Source organism: Melozone crissalis, unplaced genomic scaffold (assembly GCF_028551555.1).
Source record: "Melozone crissalis strain CALT ecotype California unplaced genomic scaffold, PUWL_Pcris_2 ptg000013l_1, whole genome shotgun sequence".
NCBI classification, from domain to species: domain Eukaryota; kingdom Metazoa; phylum Chordata; class Aves; order Passeriformes; family Passerellidae; genus Melozone; species Melozone crissalis.
The window spans coordinates 3,193,268-3,215,867 of NW_026535791.1; the positions used below are offsets into that span (position 1 = coordinate 3,193,268).

The following is a 22,600-nucleotide window of genomic DNA, read 5'->3' on the forward strand; positions in this document are numbered from 1 at the left end:
GGAAGTAAATGGATGTTAAGACATTAAAAAAGGAGCATAGAAAAACTTAATTTTTCTTCATATTATCTCAGGAAGAAAATAAAATCTGGAACTATTAATTCAGTAGTTATTTTTAAGAACTGTTACTGGAAAGTAGTATCTTACTCTGAAGTTGGATGTGTTCTTTTCTTGCTTTGTGTTTTTCTTCAAACAGCAGATCTGGAATGGACACGAGTCCTCTGGGAGGATTAGACTTGTCTGAAAATACTCCTAGTCTGCTAGGGAATACCACCATGGCAGCAGGTCTTGCAAATGTAGGAAATACATTTGGAGGGCCACCAAGTTCTTTAGTTTCTAGACCTAATAAATTCCAAAACTCGCCTATAGAAGATGATGATGATGTAGTTTTTATCGAGCCTATACAACCTCCGCAAAATTCTACGTCGCTGGTGGCAGACCAAAGGAACGCTGCATTTACGTCATCTAAAAATGAAGAACTTAAAGGAAGTGATTGCAAAATGCTTCCATCTCCAAAAGACTTAAATTCTCGAAAGGGGAGTATAAGTGAGACTATTATTATTGACGATGAAGAAGATATTGAAACAAATCAAGGACAAGAGAAGAATGCTTCCAGTTTTACTGAACGAAGACTTCCAGACTGTAAAAATAGAACCAACGAAATGGAATTCTCACCTTCCAGTTTTTCAAGAAGTAAGGTAAATTCAGGGATAGGTAATAGTGGTATAACCACAGAACCAGACTCAGAAATTCAGATTGCTAATGTTACTACATTAGAAAGAGGTGCTATGAGATCTGTCAGTGTCGGTCGTTTAGAAAATGATGGTGACGGGCGTGACATGAACCTAATGATTACACATGTAACGTCACTGCACAATGCCAGCTTGGGAGATGTATCTAACGGACTACAGTCAGATAATTTTGGTGTTAATTTGCAAACATACACCCCATCTTTGACTTCACAGACCAAGACTGGTGTAGGACCTTTCAATCCTGGTAGAATGAACGTGGCTGGAGATGTATTTCAAAATGGAGAATCTGTGACTCATCATAATCCTGGTAAGTTGCAATTTTGAATTTTTCCTTAAAGGCTGAAAATAAGTTGTGAAATAAATTGATTATAGAAGTTTTGATTTAAGTATTTTTGGCAGTGGCACTGCTTAGTCTTTTAGCTTAATATGTATGAAGGATCTTGATTCCCTTCATGCCCGTCACTACCTTATCTGTGACTAGAATAAAATAGGCTCAGTGGCATAATACATTAGGAAACATGCCTTCACCAAAAGGATTATTAAGTAATGGAACAGGCTGCCCAAGAAAGTGATCTCAAACCCTGGAGATACTTAAAAGGGGTGTAGATGTGACACTCAGGGGCACAGTTTAGTGGGAGTGCTGGGTTAATGGTTGGATTTGATGATCTTGGGCATCTTCTCCAACCTAAATGAATCTGTGATTATATATGTGGTTTGGAAGATTTCTTCTGGATCAGTGTTAGTCTATTTTCCTTGAGTAGGTACCTCTTCTGTATATGAAGCAGTAGGTGTATAACAGAGACACTTGTGTCCTACACATTAATTTAGAGTCTGATGTCCCCAGTAGGCATTGGCATACCTATGATAGAATGGTTTGGATTGGAATGGACATTTAAAGATCAGCTTATCCAACCACCCTGCCGTGGCAGGGACAGCTTTCCTTGCTCAAAGGAAAGGTTGCTCAAAGCCCCATCCAACCTGGCCTGGAACACTCACAGATGGGGCATCCATAGCTTCTCTGGATAACCTGTTCCTGTGTCTTGCCACCTTTATTGTAAAAGAATTGTCAGCTCTGTCTCACGACCAATATAAACGTACCCTCTTTCAGTTTAAAGGTACTGCCTCTTGTCCTGTTACTCCAGTTCTTGTTAACAAATCTCAGTGCTTCTTTTTCTGTAACCCTGCTTTATATGCAGACCATACTGCAATATGGTCTCCCCAACCTTCTCTTCAGACAGAGCAACTCCCAACTCTTTGCTTTTCTTCACAGGAGAGGTGTTCAAGCCTTCTGTCACTTCTTGTAACCCCCTTCTGTGCTTGCTTTCTGTCTTGTACAGGGGACCTCAGAGCTAGATGCAGTATTTTGCAGGTGGGCTCTCAGCAGAGCAGAGGGACAGAATCACCACAGACCAGGATATGAGTGACTTTTTGGTCTGTAAGCACAGGTTGCTGGCTTATGTCTGGTTTTATATCTATTGGTCCCCCACAGTCCTCCTCCACAGGGCTGCCCTCAATCCATTCAGCCCCCAGTTTGTATTGGCATTGAAGATTGCCCTGGCTGACCTTGCACTTGGCCTTGTTGGGCTTGGAGTTTTCCATGGGCTCATTCATCCAGGCTGTCAAGATCCCTCTGGATGGCATACTGTCCCCTCTGGCTTATCAATTGCACCACTCAGCTTGGTGTTCACAGCAAACCTGCCGAGAGTCTGCTTAATCTCACTCTCTGTGTTGTTGAAAAAAAACCTAAATAATATCAGTCCCAGTACAGACCTTGGAGGACACCACTTGTTACTGTGTTACTGGTTCCCACTTGGACATTGAGCCATGAACTGTAATTCTTGGGGTGCAGCCATCCAGCTAATTCTTTATCCATGAGATATATATGTCTCCAATTCAGCAGCAAGAACATTGTGGGGTGACCATATCAAAGGTCTTGGGAGAGGTCCAGGTAGATGAAGTCCATGTAGATGTGCTTTGGAGTAGAGCTTTTGTTTCTCTCAATGGAATCTAGTTTTTGTGCTTCAGAAATGCTCCAGAGAAAGAGCCAACACCTAACAAATTGAGGATGCAGTTTACAATTGCCCTGATGTGAACCAGGTGTTAATCCAACTGTGTGTAGCTCAGTGTGTTTCAAAAGCTGTAAACCTGTGTAAAACTTCAGTACTGACTTCTTTCCCACCTCTGCCCCAAGATGTGGGAAAGAATTCTTTTCAGCTTTTTAAAAAAAATAATTTTTGCCAGATGACTCTGTAATAAAATGGTATGAATGACAGGAAAGGATAATTTTATAGCGCTTTAGAGCAAGAATGAGTAAGAAGGAAGGAGACCAGCCTGAAAAGCCATAGCAGTAACATGTGGTTGAACATGGCACTGTATAGTCACATAAACTTGGCCATTACAGAATTGCAGGTAGGAGCTTGAAGGATGAAGACATAAGGCAGTGAGGTATGAAAGCTCACCATGAATTAACTAAGGAAGTGTGATACACCTCAGTTCAAGGACATGAAAATTGGATTTTTCAGATCCTTTATAGAGAACTTTAAACAAAGGAGGTAGAATGGCTGAGAAGTGAGATGTGAAGAAAAGGCATAATATAAAATGGGTATCTATGAAGCTGGAATATGGAAAAAGTAAAAGAAAAAAAAAGTCAAGGTCTTCTGATGCTTTTCTTGTATGTTTATGGAAGGGAAAATGCAACAAAATATCAAGGGAGGCTATCTGAGGCCTTAAGAAAATAAGGAATAATTGAAATAACCTTAAAGAGATATTATTACCTACTTTAATTAGGTATTAGTCGTGTTGAATGTTTCAAACTGAAATGAGTGGCAAACTCAAGTTTTCATGACTGGCAGTGGAGCACTACTGTAGCTGTATTGCACATGCTGTGTATTCCTGATAAGATAGGCAATGTGCTTTCACTTGAAATCTAAAAGAAAAGAATGTTTTGAGGTATTAAGGTGCTGCCAGGATAATAGTATATTTGAAGTAGTAGAAGTACAGAAAAGTTTAAAGAGGGCACTTAATTCTGAGCACTCTGGTAGCTTGTCTTAGTTTGTCAGTAAGGATATTCATGCCTTCAAAGGTAAACACCTTTAACACTTTTAAGACAAATGTGTTTTGTTTTGTGTCCTTTTCCCTTCACCTTTTCCTTCCAGCTCTTCTGTTCACTCTCAAGCACTACAACAGGTAAATTTCTAGATTGTCTTAAATGGCTGAGTAGTAGGACATTCTTGACAGCTAAAAAGTCACACCTGAAAATTATCTTTTACCTTCTAAGGAATGTATGTTGTTTCTTGTACTAACAAGTGTTCTTGGAACTTTGTCCCTAAATGGATTTTAAAGCTATGCATCAGAATATGTTGTTAATAGAATCCTTTGGGGAAAGAAAGAAATGCAGAAAACAGGAGGAAAGGGTTCCTTTTATTTAATAAACAATTATGGACCAAAATAATGTCTCTTAAGGTGTGGGCAGTTGCTCTAGTCTGTAAGTTAATGTTTACGTTATTTGAAGTCATAGAATTTAAAATTATCTGTCTTACGTTTGGGTATTAGTTGTATTAACACTCCAGAAATACTCTCAATCACTCCAGTAAAACATTCAATGCTAGGTAAGTCCCAAGGGCTGCCACAGTGTTTGGTATAACTATTGAAAAATTGTGCAAATGGTTTTTATCATGCAAAGTTGTTTTTTTCAGTTTTAATTCAGTCTTCAGAAGGTAAACATTTCGAAATTCTCATGATAATCACTTTAAATGAAAGCTCAAATTCCAGAGAAAAGCCTAGAAATGACATTTTGTTGGGGGATTTCTTTTCCCCCCCAGAGCTGTATCTTCTGCTTCAGACCAAGATACAGAGCATGTAATTTAACATATGATCTTCATAGATGTATTTCTTTCAGAAAAATGTCTTGCTTACATTCTTGTTATAGGAGTTACTTATGCTACAAAAGATTGGGCAAAGATGACTTTGTTCCATGGTAGTTTATTTTCCAAATAAGACGGATTAAAAACTAGTGGAGTCTGAAACATGGGGACATGGATCTGGTACTGCCAGAACTTAACAAAATACCATTTTCTAGGTTCACTGATTTCTACTGTGGAAGTTGTTTCTCTCATGACTTTGGATGTTCACTGCTATACAGTATAGTTCTCTTGCTGCAGGCTGGACTAGGAGCCAGTTCTAGGGTGTATCATGGAGGCTGGACACATTATGCTTGTTAAACCTTTCAAACAAAATAACTAATGAAAATTTTGGATCTAAATTTGCAGAGTTTGTCTCAAACATTGGTGTAGAAATTCTGTGTTGTCTGTGGGTCTCTTTTTTTTTAATTGCAGTTGTTTTGTTTGAAGATAAGATTGCCAGCTTGCAGACTCAGTGCAAGTGAATTGAAATCTGCAAAACCTGTCACTAGATGTAGGATGGGAGCATCCTGAAATTTGTTCATGTTCTGAAACTTTGTAGAAATGGAGAGTGGTACCATCAAACAGGATTTTTTACATTAAACCTGAAATTAAAATATCTTCTGTGGTCATTCCCACAGGCAAATGAATTTATGATGATACTTCTGTGAATACTATTCTGTACATGCATATGTGTCTCTTGATTTACTTTTATATTTGGGTTTTTTGTCTTGAAGATTCTTGGATATCCCAGTCAGCTTCCTTTCCTAGGAATCAGAAGCAACCAGGTGTGGATTCCTTGTCACCTGTAGCATCCCTTCCTAAGCAAATTTTCCAGCCTTCTCCCCAGCAACAGCCTTCTAAGCAGGTTAAAGTCACGTGTGCAAACTGCAAAAAGCCTTTACAGAAGGGACAGACTGCCTATCAGCGGAAAGGATCAGCTCACCTTTTCTGCTCCACTACCTGCCTCTCTTCGTTTTCACACAAACCCACTCCAAAGAAACTTTGTGTCATGTGCAGAAAGTGAGTTTTTTATTTTGTTTTGCTCTAGCACCTACATTCAGTACTTTTAAGATTCTTGCATGTGCGTGAGAATTGTTCCATTAATTATATAAAATCTGATTATATAAATGCTTTATATAGTGTTGCTTTAGTGTTTGGAAATGTTGAATTCTCTGTGTCTAACAAAATAATACCAGCTTTTGAATTCAGAGTATGGGACATTATTTTATTGAAAGCCAAGACAGTAAAAATAGCTGATTTTTTTTTTAAGGTAAGGTGTCCAAGTTGTGCCATACTTTGTGACAAGATATACTTCATATATGAAGTCCTTTCTGAAAAATGGACCGTGTGTTGTGTAGAAAGCACTCATTTTGATAGATGAAGATGTAAAATCAAGAGACCTTAAAAGGATGACACAGTCATACTTGCAAGAAGCTGGAAGAAACTTGGGAGCTCTTCCACTCTTGGTTATAGGGGGATAGGAAAAGCCTTAGGTTTTCCCCGTAAGTGGGTAGTATAGAGGGAGTAAAAAGCATAGCTAGAAGTGGCTTATTTTTAATTGCTCGGTAGGTTTGACTTGCAGTTTTTCTTAATTTGCCAGACTTGAAATTGCCAAAGAGAGACCTTCTGTAGTTGTGTTGTTGTAATGTTAAGTATATAGACTGGCTGTACTCTTACTTTCAGTGTACTGTTAAATGAGCTTTTTGCACTTTTTCATATTCGCAGTCTGGTACATGCTGCAGTGACACTGGTTAAAGGATGAATTTTTGCTGAACTAAAGAAGGCTTGCAATAAAGATTGCCTTTGCTAGTGTGTGCTCCTGAGAGCTCAATCACAGATTTAAACTAGTAAAAAAATCTTTTACATTACTGTCCAGTGTGCTGGATTAATGACTGCCATTGGGATGCAAGCTATTGGTCTTTTTTCTCCTTGGCACTCAGTAAAAATAAGCTATAGAAAACATTGATATCCTGCATACTCATACTATGGTACCCTGAAAACCTAGAAAATGTAAGATATTCTAGGTTTTTTAAAAAAATCTGTGTTAAAAGCTCAAATTCTCTGAACCCTTCCCTCTACAGGGCTAGTTAAAAATAATGCTTCTTCTGTTGGCTTGTTACGTGTTTATACACTATTATTTTTTTTTAGACATAATCTGGTGTCTACCATATTCAGCTAGCTGCGTGATCTGTAAAGATGAAGATTAGAAAAATCTTCTCTGTCTGAAATCACGGCTAAACCCATGCTCCTTTGCCACTTTGGAGATAATTGAGCTGTGTATTGCAAGAGTCTATGTACAAAACTGCCCTAAATGAAAAGGCTTTATTTTTGAATGATGAGGAAAACACCTTATTTCTAGCTTTTGAGATTAAAGAAAATCTTTCTGAAGTCACCTTTGACAGTTTTTGAAGTGATGTTAGTCTTAGTATGTGCACTAAATTGTTCCTCTTTGCACTGTTCCTCTGTATAACTCAATAAGGAAAGTCAAAATTCTTAGGTATTTTATTATAAATCCCTTTTCTTGTATTCCTCTAAAGTCTTCTGCAACTACATAAATAGCAAGCTCCACAGGGCAGAAGCTCTGCCTTTGTTTTGCAGAAGAGGGATGATGGCAATCCCTGACACAAATCTTAGTTTTCCAAAGGGTAAGCCAAACTCTGCTGGCTTCCCCTTGATGGGAGAAGGCAAGCTTGCAAGTGTTGATATCAGGGCTGTACAAGTGACTTTTCAAGGAAGTATCTAGGGAAACATACCTTTTCCCTGTTTTCCCAGTGGTTTTTACTCATCTTGGTTTTAAAACTTATAGGTATGAGTGAGTGGGGCATGTGTTTTCCAACTGGTGATCCAGATGTGCACAATAATTGTTCTTATATATTCTACCCAGTAGCATTTCCTATATGTCAATAATAGATTTTAGATTTTTGTGGGTTTTTTACTTAGAAGGCAAAGGAGGAGGCTTTTATTTCCTCTCCTTACTTCTTGTAATATATGATGTGTATTGGTTTGGGACAGTGTAAGTCTGTTGGTTAGAACAAGGTTTGTTCAATTTCAAATTACTTTTATTGGTGGTTGGTTTTCTGGTTTAAGGTGTTAAATTGGCACAATTCCATGGACAGCTGCATGAACTGCTCAGATGCTTTGGAACTTTTTAAAGGAATGATGGAATTAACTTTTGTAAATTTTGAATGATAGAACTTCTAGGCACATTTGTGGTAGAGTTCTAAGCTTTTTGGTTGTTTATAAGTTTCAAAATATGAAAAAACAACTTTCTTCCTCTCATCCTGTCCTGAGATTAATACTGAAAATACCTACAAACAAAATTTCCTGCTTTTTATTATAAATCTGAATTTTTTGTATGAAACTTACATACAGCTTTTTTGTAAAAGGAAAAGCCATTGTAAAATAGCTAGCTCAAATTTGCTGTGTTAGTTTTTTGGAAAACACTGAGTTTGCCATAACTACATCTAATGGTGCATTGATACTACTTAGTTCTAGAATAATTTAATGGGAAAAAATAACTCAAAGCTAAAGAAAAACATAAAGGTTTACACAGTATAGACTTAGTTACAATAGTTGTAAAAATATCATCAAACTTGGTATTCATTTTGTGGCTAGCAACTGTACACTAAAGAAACTGTTTTGAAATGTAAACCTTGAAAGGAAGAATGGCTCTTACAACATGTGAAGTGTTCCTGTTTATAGAAGTCAAAACATAAGCACTTGTATTTTTTATTTATTTATTTATTTCAGAGATATAACAACAATGAAAGGTACCATTGTTGCTCAAGTAGATTCAAGTGAGTCTTTCCAGGAGTTTTGCAGTACATCATGTTTATCCTTCTATGAAGATAAACAGAATCCCTCAAAAGGAGCCTTGAATAAATCAAGATGCACGATCTGTGGTAAACTAACTGAGGTCTGGTTGACTGTTTTTTGTCTTTCTCAGTAATGACATATTAATACCTTATATTCTGAAATATGAATACTGAAAATAAGAAAATGTAAAATCTTGAGGATTTTGAGATACTAAAATATGCAGGTTTAATATTCACAAAGAGCAGCTGAAGGAAGAAAGTATTCCAAGAGCTTGATATTTGTTTGAGAAACTTGAACTGCCTTTTGCTGATAATGTGTTCTATTAGGCATAGAATCTTGTAATTATAACCCAGATCTCTAACATAAAAGAATTGCTGATGGGAAAATGTCAAGATCCACTGTATTACCTATTTTTTTTCTGTATGTTTTGAAAGGTAATGCAGATGGTTTTAGAGATCTGTAGAATATGTGTCATTTTAAATTCTCATGAATATATGTATTTATTCTTGATGTCTTCTTGATTAGTGAGCTCAGCATAGTTCAGGCTACTGCTTTACACAGCATAATGTCTGGCCAATCCTCATATGCCAGGTTTTTCCATTTTATAAAACTTGCATAAATTGGCCTGCTCTCATATGCAATTTCCACACCCATGCCTCTGGGCTAAAGTGTAGATGAGTCTAAGAGTGTTTTCATAGTACGTTGGAGACAACAGAAACATCTCTTTCTGTTTGTGTATTTCATTGTCATTTCAAGGTTTTAAGTAGTGAGATGGTTATTTAAATGTAAGACTTCTAGCCAGTCTGTTAGTTTCAGGCAACTTTGTGCTTGTCTAGTGATAGAAAACTTTTTTGTTTTTATGTTTTAGATTCGTCACGAAGTTAGCTTTAAAAATATGACTCATAAGCTGTGCAGTGACCATTGCTTCAATAGATACAGGATGGCAAATGGTTTGATAATGAATTGCTGTGAGCATTGTGGGGAGTACTTGCCCAGCAAAGGAGCTGGAAACAATGTCCTTACTATTGATGGTCAGCAGAAAAGATTCTGCTGTCAGAACTGCGTTGGTGAATACAAGCAGGTAATGACTTCTTTACCTATAAATTAAAGTTAAATAACCATTAATTGTTCTTAAGTTTATCCTGGTACTAAGAGCATGGATTTACTTGTCCTAAGAAGACATAAATAACGAAGACTTACAAAAATTAAATTAATTCCAGTGAGAAGAAACTATCTGCAGTGGACCTTTTACTACTATATCTTTTTGATGGTGCTGTAATAGTGATACATATTTGTTCTTAATGAAAGTACAGTTGAAATTAAATTTTCTTAATAATTTCAGGTTTCTTCTGTTGGTGGTATCTGAATTATATTAATAGCAAGCACACCACACAGGCTTTACTGGTCCTTAAGTTATGGGGGTTTTTTATATAAAAGCTCACTTGGATGCAGTTTTGAAACATTAAAAATTACTCAGAGCGTAACAGATTGGTCAGTGCTCTGAGAAGACTCTAACTGGTTACAGTTAGGCTGTGTGCTTGCAGTATGTCTCATCTCCATTGTACAGCACAGGATTCAGAAAATTATTGTCCTCCTTCCATGTGTCAAATTTCATGCTTTCATTTTATTTATTCGGTTTGTTTTTCATTTATTTTTAAGACTGTTAAGATAGCAGTAATTGTGTTCAAATATAAAGCCAAATCAAGAAGTCTGATGCTGATGTCTTTTATATTTTGCAGAGCCAGCTTAGCTCTGATCTGCTGCTAATGCTGGCTAGAAAGTTTAAATGTTAATCACAGTATTTATAGTATAATAGGATAGCTCTGAAATATTAAATATTTCAGTGGAGGAAATAGAATATGGGGATTTTGGGGGTGTTATTTTTTGGGTTCTTCTGATTGGTATGTTCTGCTTTGGGGTTACAGGGGAAGTGTTCTGACAGGGCTCTTTTGCTAGAAAATTTATGTTTCTGATTTTGAAATTCACACTTGAATATGTGAGTGGCCACTGTGCTGCACATTGCTCAGGGCTCATTCTTCATCTCTTCCCATTTTTAAGAAACCAGTGGTCCAAGAGAAGAGGCATTGCAGTGCTGTGTTGTAAAGTTCATTAATGTTGCATCACGTGTGCTTGTATTTTCTCACTGGACACTGAGCTCTGGTGCTTTTGGGGATGGCTTTTCCTGTGTATGTGCTGTATTGAGAAGAGCAAAGCTGGAAATGTGTAAACAGCCTCATTGGAAACATAACATAAGCATTATTTTTTTGCCACAGCTGTACCAAAAGGGACAGGATAGGTTTGCAAGCTACTAAAAACATAGGCATGCCCAGGAACCATGGAAAGACTTGAAGAAACGTTGAATACTGTCTCTTGAAGAAACAGAAATGCAGGAGATTAACTTTGAACGTGAAACATTCCCCCACAACCAGTATAACTTACACTGCACATGGAATTATGAAATGAACATGGAATTTTGAGGTTAAATGATGTTTGTATTTTAATGACAGAATATACTGTATTTGTTCACAAATTCTTGTATTGTGTGTTTAGATATGTATTTGAGAATGAGAAGAATATGGGTAGCAGGTTGTATGTTCTAGTTTAATTTGGGGAGGAGGAGTAGTTTTGAGTACCAAGGATCTTCACAAGTAGTGTCAAGTTGGTGCATTATTGTGAGAACCTTTAAAGTTGAGACACGTTGTTTTGGTTCGTTCACTTCTGACAGCAGATTTTATGCAAGCAAGTTCTTAATTCCTTTATCAAAAGAAGTGGTACTGTACAACTATAATAGGCTGTGAGAACGTTAATTTGAGTGCTCGTGTGCGTCTGTTTTGGAATGGTGATTAAGTGTAATTCTTAACTGGTAGATTTCAAATATTAATGGAGTGTGAGGAGTTTGGAGTATTATTAAGAGAAGCTCTTATGGGAGAATCCCATATGACCAGCCAGGTGCCTTTCTGTTATGAAGTAACTACACCAGTGGATAAGGGAAGGACTATAGATATTGTTTATCTGGACTTTTGTAAAGCCTTTGACATGGTTCCCCACAATATTCTTCTCTCCAGCTTCGAGAGTGATGGATTCAACAGGTGGACTGTTAGGTGGACTAGGAATTGGTTGGATGGCTGCATCCAGAGGGTAGTGGTCAATGATTCAGAGTCCTGCTAAACGCTGGTGACAAGTGGTGTCCCTCAGGGGTCCATATTTGGACAGGTGTTATTTCATTAAGGAGTGGACAAAGGCACCAAGCGCATCTACAGCAATTTGCAAATGACACCAAGCTGAGGGTGCAGTGACACACCTGAATGACAGGATGCCCTCCAGAGGGACTGGACAAGCTTGAAGTGAGTCCGTGGGAATCTCAGCCAAAGGCTTCACAGAAGTCCAGATAAAGCACAAACACCAAGTACAAGGTGCTGCACCTGGGTTGGGGCATCCCCCAATGTCAACACAGGCTGGAGATGAACAGAGAGAGAGCAGCCCTGCTGAGAAGGACCTGGGGGTGCTGATGGATGAGAGGCTGGCCATGAGCTGTCAGTGTGCTCCCACAGCCCAGAGAGCCAAACGTGTCCTGGGCTGCATCCAGTGTGGGCAGCAGGGCCAGGGAGGGGATTCTGCCCCTCTGCTCTGCTCAGAGCCACCTGCAGGGCTGTATCACCTCTGGGGCACCAGCACAGGGAGGACAGGGACCTGCTGGAGTTGGTACAGAGAAGGGGCACTGGGATGATCAGTGGGAGGGAGAGCCTCTCCTGTGAGGAAGAACTGAGGGAGTTGGAGTTGTTCAGTCTGGAAAAGAGAAGGCTTCAGGGTGACCTAATGGTGAGCTTCCAGGAACTGAAGGGAACTTAGAGGAATGATGGAACAAGACTATTTACAAGAGCACATAGTGATGGGATAAGGGGAAATGGGTTTAGATTTAAAGAGAGGAGGTTTAGATTAGATAGTAGGGAAAAAAAGTTTTGCTGTAAATGTAGTGAGGCACTGGAACAGGTTGCCCAGGGAAACTATGGGTGTTCTGTCCTTGGGAGTATCCAAGGCCAAGTGGAATGGGGCCCTGAGCAGCCTAGTGCAGTGGAAGGTGTCCCTGACTGTGGCAGAGGGGATTGGAACTGGATGATCTTCTCAACCCCCCCTAGACCATCCTGTTGTTCTATGAGTATATGAAAGTCAAACTATACAAGTGGAAGTTCTTCTAGTATTTGTTGTGGGTGTCTGAAGTTGCTCAGGACACAAATACTTGAGAATATTTAGTTGATGTAATATTTAGGTTTGAAGTTGGTTTAGGAATTTTTTGCTAAGTATGTTTAAGGAGTTGTTTTTTTAGAAAGGTTTAAAAAAGACTGGAAAATGTCACTGACAACACACTGGGCTGCAATTGGTAAATTATGGGTTGTTTCATTCAGTTATAACAGTGTTTCCTTAGAAATTAGTAGATCTTGCTTTAAAGGAGAACTGCTGAAGGAGACATTTTGGGAGAGTCATTATTGCATACTGAAATAAACTTCATGAAAGAAATAATACAGAATAAGTTAATGTCATTTGATTCCAGCATTGTGTTGTATTACTGTGTGTCACATAAGAGTTTTAGCAAATGTTTTCTTACAAACAGCTGTACAATAAATAGGTCTTACTGGTATGAGCTTTGTATTAAGCAGTTTATATTGTAAATGTCATACACCTATCAATATTGGTATATATTTGTAGTAGTAATAAATGAAAACTCCTTATTACTTGTACCTATCTATATACTTAATCACAATTTTAAAAAATAAATATTACACTGATTTGAACACATAATTTTTCAATAACTCATCATGGACTTTTTTTTCTTCTTTTCTTGGAATGAAAAAATTAAACTTGTGGGCAATAAAAATTATAATGGCTTTCAGAATGACAGGTAATTGGATTACTGCAGGTGATCCATCTGCTGCAAAGTGTGTCTTTGCTCTGCTTTAGGCTGTTCCGGGCAGTAAGAAAAAATGTTATTCCTGGGATGGAGTAGAATTTTTCTCAAATGTCCTAAGTCACCTTTCAAGGTGATGGATGCACTTATCTTCCTATGTACCAATTTCAGAACATGGTTTAAAAATGATGCATACATAATCTTTAATATTGCATTATGAGTCTTGATTTTCTGAGAGGTCATTGTTGTTTTTTCTTTCCTAAAATTTAAAGTAATTGCAGATCTTGGGTGCCTTTTAAAAAGTTATGAAATACAAATAATAATTTCTAAAATTATTTTAAAATAAAAAATTGGCATAACTAATGCTCACTATAGTTACATGCAAGAGCAAGTTAATTTCTCTGTGATACAAAAGCCATGTGTGAAGGCAGCGAAGTGCAAGTCAAAAAAATGAAACAATGATAAAATAATTTCTCAAAAAAAAGGTGTGACAATCTGGATAAAATGTGAAAACAAAGCTCTCATTGGAAGTATTTAAATTTTTTAAAACCTGAAGATGACAATTACTGCTAGATTGTACACTCTGACACTTTTGCACTGAGGTTCAGACTCTTCACATGTAGAGGGTCAAGAGGAACTTTAATAATGACCCTAAACAAAATGGAAAAAAACCCAAACAAACCACACTAGAAGAGAAGGAAATTATATCTGAACAGGAACTCACTAAAATGGTCTATTATTTTGCAGATACTGAAGTACCTTATTTCTTTGAGCAGATATTTTCTATAGTTAAAATGAAAGTATAAGTATTTATAAAATTACTGTAATGATTTATTTGAAAATGATGTGTGTGGTAAATTGGAAGTGACCTCAAGTATAGCTGTCATAAAGGTGTTAACCTCAGGCAGCACATACCCAGGTTGCTTCAGTATTTTTGTTTCTGCTACTGTTGCATGTTTTCTGTCTCCACAAAATTACTTAACTTCCTTTCCAAAGTAATTCCCATGTTTGTGTCCTGGTTTGCTGGATTTTGGTACAGGCTTGACAGCCTTGTTTTAAGAAACAAGTGGACTGTTTCTGTAAATTTATAATTTAGCTTGTGCGGCCAACCATGCCTTTTAATCTTGAGCTTTCCAACTAAGCTAGAGCAATGTCTGTGTTTGCTTTTAAAAATATTTTGCTTCCTTGCCTGATCAGTCCACGGTGCTCTTGATTCTACCAAGTATTTAATGCCTTCCTAGTTAAAAATGTTCATTTACCTTGTCTACTGTGCTTCTGTAACTAAAATTCTTCTTAGAATGTGACCTGGGATTTGCTTGCTTTGGGCGCTTCTTAAAGTGATGGTCTTTATCCATTGCCAAAAAGGAGGGGGAGGAGGGTAAGGTGGGTGGGAAAGCAGCTTTAGCTATTTCTTCATAGGCTTTTTGATAGCTCTGGACTGAAGTGAGGCTTAATGAATGTAAGCCAAATGAGAGTTTTTCTAGTTGGAGAGGATGCTTGCAGTGCCTTTTCATTTAGCGAAAAAATCTTTCATTACTGCATAAAAGTGCATTTGGTTACTTCTTGATTAGATGAAGACATACTACTGAACTTGCTTCAGGAATAACAAGGCTATGCTGTGCCCCTAAGTTATTCACTTACAAGCAATAGAAAAAAACACCCTAGGCAGTTATGCTTCCTTGTTCAGTTTCTGCTCCTTGCCAAGGAACTGCTTTTGTGAAACTCTTAAAACTCATTTGTCTATTTTATCTCTTTGCAGGGTTTTAAGAGCCTTCCCTGTATACAATAATATGCATGTCAGTTCTGCAGCCAACAATTAATTGCTTGCATAGAGTTTGTACTTAGCCTCATAATGTGTCTTGTTATCTACTGGTATAAATGCTGTGATAGAATGTCCTGCCACTTAGCACTTCAGTGAAGCATCTAGGGTTTTCAACTTTGTCCTGTCCCGTGCAGTGTCGAGGTTTTTTTTCTGTGCTTCTTTGCTGTTAAGACAGAGTGTCCTTCCTGTCTTCCTTTTTATCTTGGTAGTACAATGAACTACAAAATCTACCACTTCCTGTTGTTTTTACTGTTTTATAAACTCTAATTTCCAAGTGTCTGTTTCAAGAGTAAGTACTCTTGACAGAATCAGTAATTGTTAGAATTGAACAGCCCACTTACATTGAAATGTTAAAAATACTGACTTAGTTTTTTTTAATTTTGGTCACTTTTAAAGAGAAGTTCTGTGGTTTCAGCCAGATCAAACTGGTGTAATAGTGGAGTTTCTTCATCATATAGTAAACCACTTCTGTTAGGTTCAGGTAATACTCAGTTTGGTATTAAGTAATCTCTGATCATACTGTTGTCTCATACTGTGCACACTTCTACAAATGGATATGGCTAGATGCTGTTTGTCCCATCTAACATGGTTAAAAGACCAAAGTCTTTATCAACCAAGGAATAATCATTTCTTCTTTCTTCCTGCTTAGTGATATGGGGAGCTTTTTTGAGACCTCTTGGTATTTATGACCCCAAGTGTCCTGCATCTCTGATGCAAACTGACTCTTAGAAACTATCCTGTTCTGCCTTCTCTTTTACTGTTTATTCACTCCTGCTTTCTGGGACCATTTATTTTGCCATTTTTTCTTTAAAAGTCTTGTCTTCCAACTGTAGAATTTGCTGCTGTTCAGTAAAAATTGTGGTACCAGATTCCTTAGACACCTGAATATAGTTCATCATAACTGTTAAGAATACTATTATGTAGCTATTTTAGAGGATAAAAATAGATGGGTCCATCAGAAATGTTAAAATGGCTTTGTAGTTCTGAAGAAGGCTACATAGCCTCTCAAATGTGAGCTGTGATTTGTGTGGGAGCACTGGAGCTTCCTGGAAAGAGGAAGCAAGGACATTGCATGACTAGGTATCATAGTTATGGTGGATATAACCACATCCATGCACTGGTGTACCTGGGGTAATTACCTGTGTGGGGTTGGGGGAAAGAGTGAAAAGGCAGGACAGAAGCAGCTGAAACATTCAGTTAATGTAGAAGTAACTTGCTTTTTGAGGCAGGTGTTTTCAGCTCTGCCTTTCTCAGAGACAGGAAGACAAGTGTCTTGAGTGTGGGATCAAAACCAGCAAAAAGAGCACTGGCAGTTGGGGATGCCAGGGAAAAGTACTGGACAAGTTATCGATGGTTTGCAGAGTTCAGCTGATGGAATGTAAACATAACTCACTTGGTGTTCAAGGCCCACAAAAGCAATTGCTTCATCTTTTCCTCTGAGGACTTGGGCACATGCTTTTGAGGAAGAGTTTACACTTGTTACTCTTGGGGGAGGGATGATTTGGATGCAATATTTTAAGAGAAAATAAATTATACAATGTCTTCTTTCTTTGCTGGTACAGATTCTACTGATATCTGGTTCTTTTCTTGGACATGCATGTTGCCTCAGGTTCCATCAAACCATCCTTTCAAATGAATCTGAAGTAGTCTAGCTGCTATTTTCTCAATGACCTTTCTGAGGGATCTCAGTTATCATAAAATTCCATGTAGCAAATGCATCTGCTTTTCTACTTATAGAAAATGCTGTTTTCTTTTTCCTTTTCTGTTTGAATACAGGCATACTAAGTTTCTGTCCTGGAATCTCTTGGTGTTTTTCTTCATTCTAATCCAAACCTCTTATTCTGCTACCCGGGAGGTTTGCCTGGATTGAGAAGTATTTAACAATGTGTTTTCCCATGGAGTTTTGACTACAAAGGATTTTCTTTAACTGGAAGCAAATCTTAGGGCTGCTACATAGCATTGTGGCAATCAGCTGCTGTTCTGGTATTTTCTGGCCCTTGCATGGGAGAAGCTGTAGCAAGAATGCTCTCTTACACCTTGGCATATCCTTCATCATGCTCTCTTAGCCTTGCCAAGGCAGACAAAGCAGATGATACTGCTCTTTTTTAGTCAAGAATAAAAGTGTCTAGCACAGATGCCTAGATTCAAGGCAGTCGTAGCTTTATTGAAGTACTGTTGCAGCCAGAAGGTTGAAGAACAGAGACTCTCGTTAGTCCCAGTTACAAGCAGAAATGAGGCTTCTGATATGCTGTGAACTTATGGTATTGGTCTGACATTTGTTTTGGAGCTTGATCTTTATTCTTTGTATGGTACATGCAGCAAGAGCTCTAGACTTCAGCTTACATGATCCTTTTCAGTAAGATGTAAAGGAAGGTCAAGATTCCTTCTAAAATCATAGTTGCTGATAGTAGCAAGAACAAAAATTCCTCAGAAACCTTTTAAGTGAATTTTTTTCCCAGGAATTAGTATTTTTGTTGAAACAATTCTTTCAGTTCTGGAATATGCCACGTTCATCTGCTTTGTCTTGCATTTGGATAGCTGCTTCTGCAGTTGCCCATTTGAGTTGAACACTATCCTAGTGAATGGAAAAATATATCTACAACTCATGACTTGCAAGAGTTTTCATACCACATTGTTTAATGTCTGGTATCTCTCATGAGATACCTATCATGAAATAGACTTTTTGGAGTTAAGTCTCTAAGGATATATGAACAAGTCATGAAAGAATGAGTGAGTTTAGGATCAAATACAGTGAGAAGAATTTTCAGACTTCTTCATCAGCCATGGACTTTATGCTTTGGAAGAGGTCAAACATGCAATAAGATCTAGCCAAAATTAGGTCATCTCAATGCAGAAACTAGGTGTAGTAGTGAAGGAGAGATGTAGTCAGACTACTGTGCATCAGGCTTTCCCTCAGAGGACACCGAGCCTTTTATTAGCTTGACATTTTGCTTCTGGATTAGCTTCGTTTATTTATACTTAGTAGCTTAGATACAGTTTTCCTTACTAATTTGATTGTGTTTTAACTTCAGTTTTTCTTGAAATCACAGTCCTCAAATGTCCATGTTTTCATAGGATGCTGTAGGTAGATGTGAATTTGCAATGCTTGATACTTTCTCTTGCAGATTGGTTTTGTGTTAATTTCACCGTTGAAGGAAACTTGAAACTGAAGCTAGTTTGAATTTGCAGGTTTTGTCAAGAGGCAGGAGCACAAGATGAAGCTAATACTTGATCTGAAATGGAAGCTAATTGCCCAGAAAGCAGCTTTGGAGAAAAGACTTGGGCATCCCAGTGGAGAAGCTGAACTGGGGTTAGGAGTGTGCCCTTGCAGGAAAGATGGCCAGCTGGGTCCTGGGTTGTCTCATAAAATTCCTGACTTCTGGAGGTCATCTTGTCCACCCCTAGCTCAAACATGGTCACCTGGAGCAGGTCCTCCAGGAACACATCCATATAAGTTTTTTAGTGTCTCCAAGGATATTTGCAAGAATACAGCCAGCAGGACAGGGGAGGTGATCTTTGTGGGCCACCCCTCTATCCTTCTGCTCTTGAGACTTCATCTAGAGTACAGTGGGCAGTTTTGGGTTTGACAGAATGAAAGGCATTGTCATGCTGGTGGGAGTTCTGTGGAGGGCTACCAAGATGCTTAGATGGCTGGAGAACCTGACTTGGTAGGACAGGCTCAGGAGAGGTTGCTTTGTTCAAGCCTGAGAATTATGAAGGGGGATGAGTTATCTAATGGGAGGAGACAGAGGAAGACAAAGTTGAACTCTTAACAAGAGACACAACTTGAAAACAAGGAGAAACTTACTTAGATAAAGAAAAATGTGGTTTGTTTTTGTTTTTTGTTGTGGGGGTTTTTTTTAGTTGGTTGATTGGTTGTTGGTAGTGGGTTTTTTGGTTTTTTTGGGTTTTTTTTTTCTTGGGCATGTGTTTTGTTTTGTTTTTTCCTCTCCTATAAGGATGGTGAAATCCTCCTGAGGGGTTTTGGGAGTGTTTGTCCTTGGAGATGGTCAGATTTGACTGGACAAGATCCTGGGCAAACACCTCTGGACCTGCTTTGAGCAGGAGGCTGCATTTCACCTCAGGAGGTCTCCTGCAGTCTATATGACTCTCTGATTTTCTTCTTCTGAAACAAAGAAGGAAGCAGTGATTTTTAAAACAAAGCCTCAGGAGTTTTGCGTTATTTGTTCCCTCTTTGCTTAGTTACCAGTGAAGATTTTGGTATTTTGTTCTGGTTTTCCTCTGCCGGTGAAGATCTTTTTGCATCCTGCTGTGAAGTATCAACAACATTGATACAATTATAAGTTTTCCTTCATTTCTTTTCTAAACACCCACTTCTCCTTGAGGATAATTAAAATATTAAGTGTGCACTGTAGTAAGAACCTGAGAAAGCTGTAATGGTTCTGATTAGGGATTGAAACTCCTGCAGTGACGTAAGTGGGCATAAACGGAAGAGTAAGACCAGGGCAGGAACTTGGAATATTTTCCTCTGAGCATTCTCTTGGCTTCTGACTCTCTAAGGTCAGGGCATCCCTTGAAATTCATGTGATGTTCCTGTATGCTATTTTTGGCAAATCTCTTTAATTAGTGCTTGTCCAGTCTCCTTGTGAACACATACAAACAGTTCTTGTATCCATGACTCTCTTTGGAAAGAGGTTCTGCTGACCTGCTATTTGTCACGTGAAGAAATGTCTCCTGTTTATTTTCAAATTTCTGTTGATATTAATGTGATTTTTTTTTTTTGTAGTTTTTAATATTGGAAAATACACTGAGCAGTTGATCCATCGTGCCCCACGTAATACCATTTTTGGTTCTGTCATTATTCTCCTGAGCTATCTTGTTTCCAGGCCAAAAATCCTTACCTCGTAAGAATGCTCTTTGACCCTCTGTGTTTCCTCTCCTTAATTTTAGTGTATCTTCTCTTTGTTTGTGGCAGCTAGAAAGATGCTTTGAGAGAAAGGATTCTCAAATGTTACTTTTTCTGCAGAATGAAGTTAATACTGCAGATTCTTAGAGATGAAAGAGATTATGTTGGGAAGAATTTGAGAGTAGAAATGTAGGTTAGCTGAGAAATTTGATAGTCTCATCTGGAAATTTCACACTTATGAACAGAATAAAAATTCTTGGTTTGCATTATGAGTATTCAAAAACATTAGAGATACAGTGAAGCTCTCTGTTGATGTTGTCAGTGGAGGAAGTTGTTGGGTTAGACTCTTAAAAAAATAAATGTTTGAGATACATGTATAGCACTGATTGAATACTTTCAGGTATGCATTAATCTTTCTTTAATAATAGTGTGGTCCTCCCTGGGTTTTTTAAAATTATTTTAATGTTTGAACTTGGAAGTTTAGAGAGTGCTGGAAGGATAATAAAAATGCAAGAAAAATGTTTCGCTTGAGGGAGATGATGATTACAATGTTTTGGGAGCAATACATTTAAAGAAGGGTTGGACCTTCTAATTTTCTTTTTTCCCAACATGTCCTGTCTTCTTCACTTGTGTAACAATATGTTTAAATTTCTAATAATGTAGAAATGTTCTAATATTCTTTTTAGTTGTTATTACAAGAATAAAATGACAGCTTTGTTACTACATATTATTTTGCTCTTACCCACAGAATCTTCTGCATAGTTGGCATGTTGTGTGGAAATTCTTAGTCTTTGTAGTCTTGATAGACTAGATCTAGGTTTTCTAGGTTATTACTAGATAGAAATAATTTTTTTTCTTGCTTTTAAATCTAAAGAGATGGGGTGAAGTCAGTAAGTAACTCCTGTATTTAGAAGATGTATGAAATTCGGAAGTGATTGACCTGCTGTTGCACTGTTTTTTCTATGCATGATCCTTTTTTGATATCACATAAATGAGGAGGTATTTGAGATGATAGTTAGCAAAAGCTATTTCTGCTTTCAAGGAATTTTTGTTGTAACACGTAGTTTACTGACACAATGAATTTTTTTCTGATTATGCTCTGATCAGTTTATGATAAATTCATTTATTAAAACTTATACTTTTGTCTTGCTGTCTCTTGAAATCACTGTAGCCTCTGTTGGATTTCTCTTTTGGATATGGGACTTGTGAAAGCTTCATTTGCCTGTGTGTTGTTTTCTGATCATATTGCTGAATGCTCTTAGTTATTTGCCAGCATATTTGCATCAATGCTTCTAGGTTTACATTTTGGGTTGTTCTGTGGCTCCCAAGGCTATTTGTGCAAGCAGATTTTTTTGTGGTGGTTGTTCATTAAGTATGTTCCAAGGAATCCTTTGTAAGTTGTAGCCTCCTCCTGTATTACTAGCAATATAACTCAGAGGTTTCTGGATGCCCTGCTTTTGTTTATTAGCCTGCCAGAGGAGCTGAATGTATAGCAGCAGAAGAGTTCCAGCTCACTGAACAATATAACTGCTACATTTTGGTCTTGCTACTAAGTGTGAATTTTGCCAATTTTAGGAAGATAATGATGTCCTGAGTAACTTGCTTAAAGGCAAATGGAAAAAAATTAAAATAGGAAGGAAGTATCCTAGAGTTGTATTTTATACCTTCTTCTAGGTAGGAGTTTGGTATCTTGACAGGTACTCCTTTCTGGAGGAAATCCCCAGCAAAGGTTTCATCAAAACAGCATGTGGAAATTGTGAACTTGTGTGGGAATTTTACTGAACTCTGCAAGGTGCTACATCCGATTTTGTGTCACAGGCATGTGTGGATTTGCATGTTTTTGTATGGATGCTCTTAGAATAGGAAAGATGACATTATAAACCCAAAAATTTCATCTCTAGTTGTCTGTAAGATTGGATTTAACTGGTTTTCAAATTTAACTACTGAAAAATAGGAAGAGCAAAGATATCCTCTGAAGCTTCTCTCACTTGAACAAAGGGGAGCACCTATGAAACATGCTTTGTCTTTCCTTCTCCTTTCCATCCTTGAGAATAGGGAAAGAGGGAGAGAGAGTGCTAAAATAATTTCTTTGGAAGGGAAGATATCTTAAGTGCTTAAGTGACAATTTTCTAATACTTAGTAAGGTGAGAGTCTGTCTAGTAGGTGGCCCATCATGTTTGGTGAGGAATTTACTCCATCACTGTCAAAACCATGATACTATTTCTATGGGCAGAGAAGGTGTCTAGATATTTTTCCTGAAACCTGCTTTATCATGCTTGAGATATTTGCCTAACACTGGCATATGTAATACATGTAGCACATCAGAATTACTGATTTTGTATGTTGACTGTGTCATTGGTATTCCTGCTCTGTGGAGCTTTTTCTGTGCTTTTTATAGAACGTTTGTTCCGTTCTGTGGAAAATTGCTGATGAACTGACTGCTGTGTTGAGAGATGTCAAAATCGAGTCTGTTATCAGGTTCATGGAGTCACACTTGAGCATAGAACCTCTGCAGTGTGTTCCTCCTGCTTGGAGGATTGG

General features: G+C 37.8%; 1 protein-coding gene across 7 annotated transcripts in view; it reads left to right on the forward strand.

The window, feature by feature from the left end:
* ZMYM2 (zinc finger MYM-type containing 2) overlaps window positions 1–22,600 on the forward strand; it is an 86,208-nt gene that overhangs the window by 20,329 nt on the left and 43,279 nt on the right. For 4 of the 7 annotated variants that reach the window (XM_054272347.1, XM_054272353.1, XM_054272349.1 and 1 more), the window contains exons 4-7: window positions 194–1,056; window positions 5,386–5,671; window positions 8,402–8,567; window positions 9,336–9,548. In XM_054272347.1, the coding sequence (XP_054128322.1) occupies window positions 204–1,056; window positions 5,386–5,671; window positions 8,402–8,567; window positions 9,336–9,548 (1,518 nt within the window). In that variant the 5' untranslated portion in view covers window positions 194–203. The remainder of the gene's footprint in view (window positions 1–193; window positions 1,057–5,385; window positions 5,672–8,401; window positions 8,568–9,335; window positions 9,549–22,600) is intronic. The other 3 variants (XM_054272348.1, XM_054272351.1, XM_054272352.1) reach the window with 2 other exon arrangements.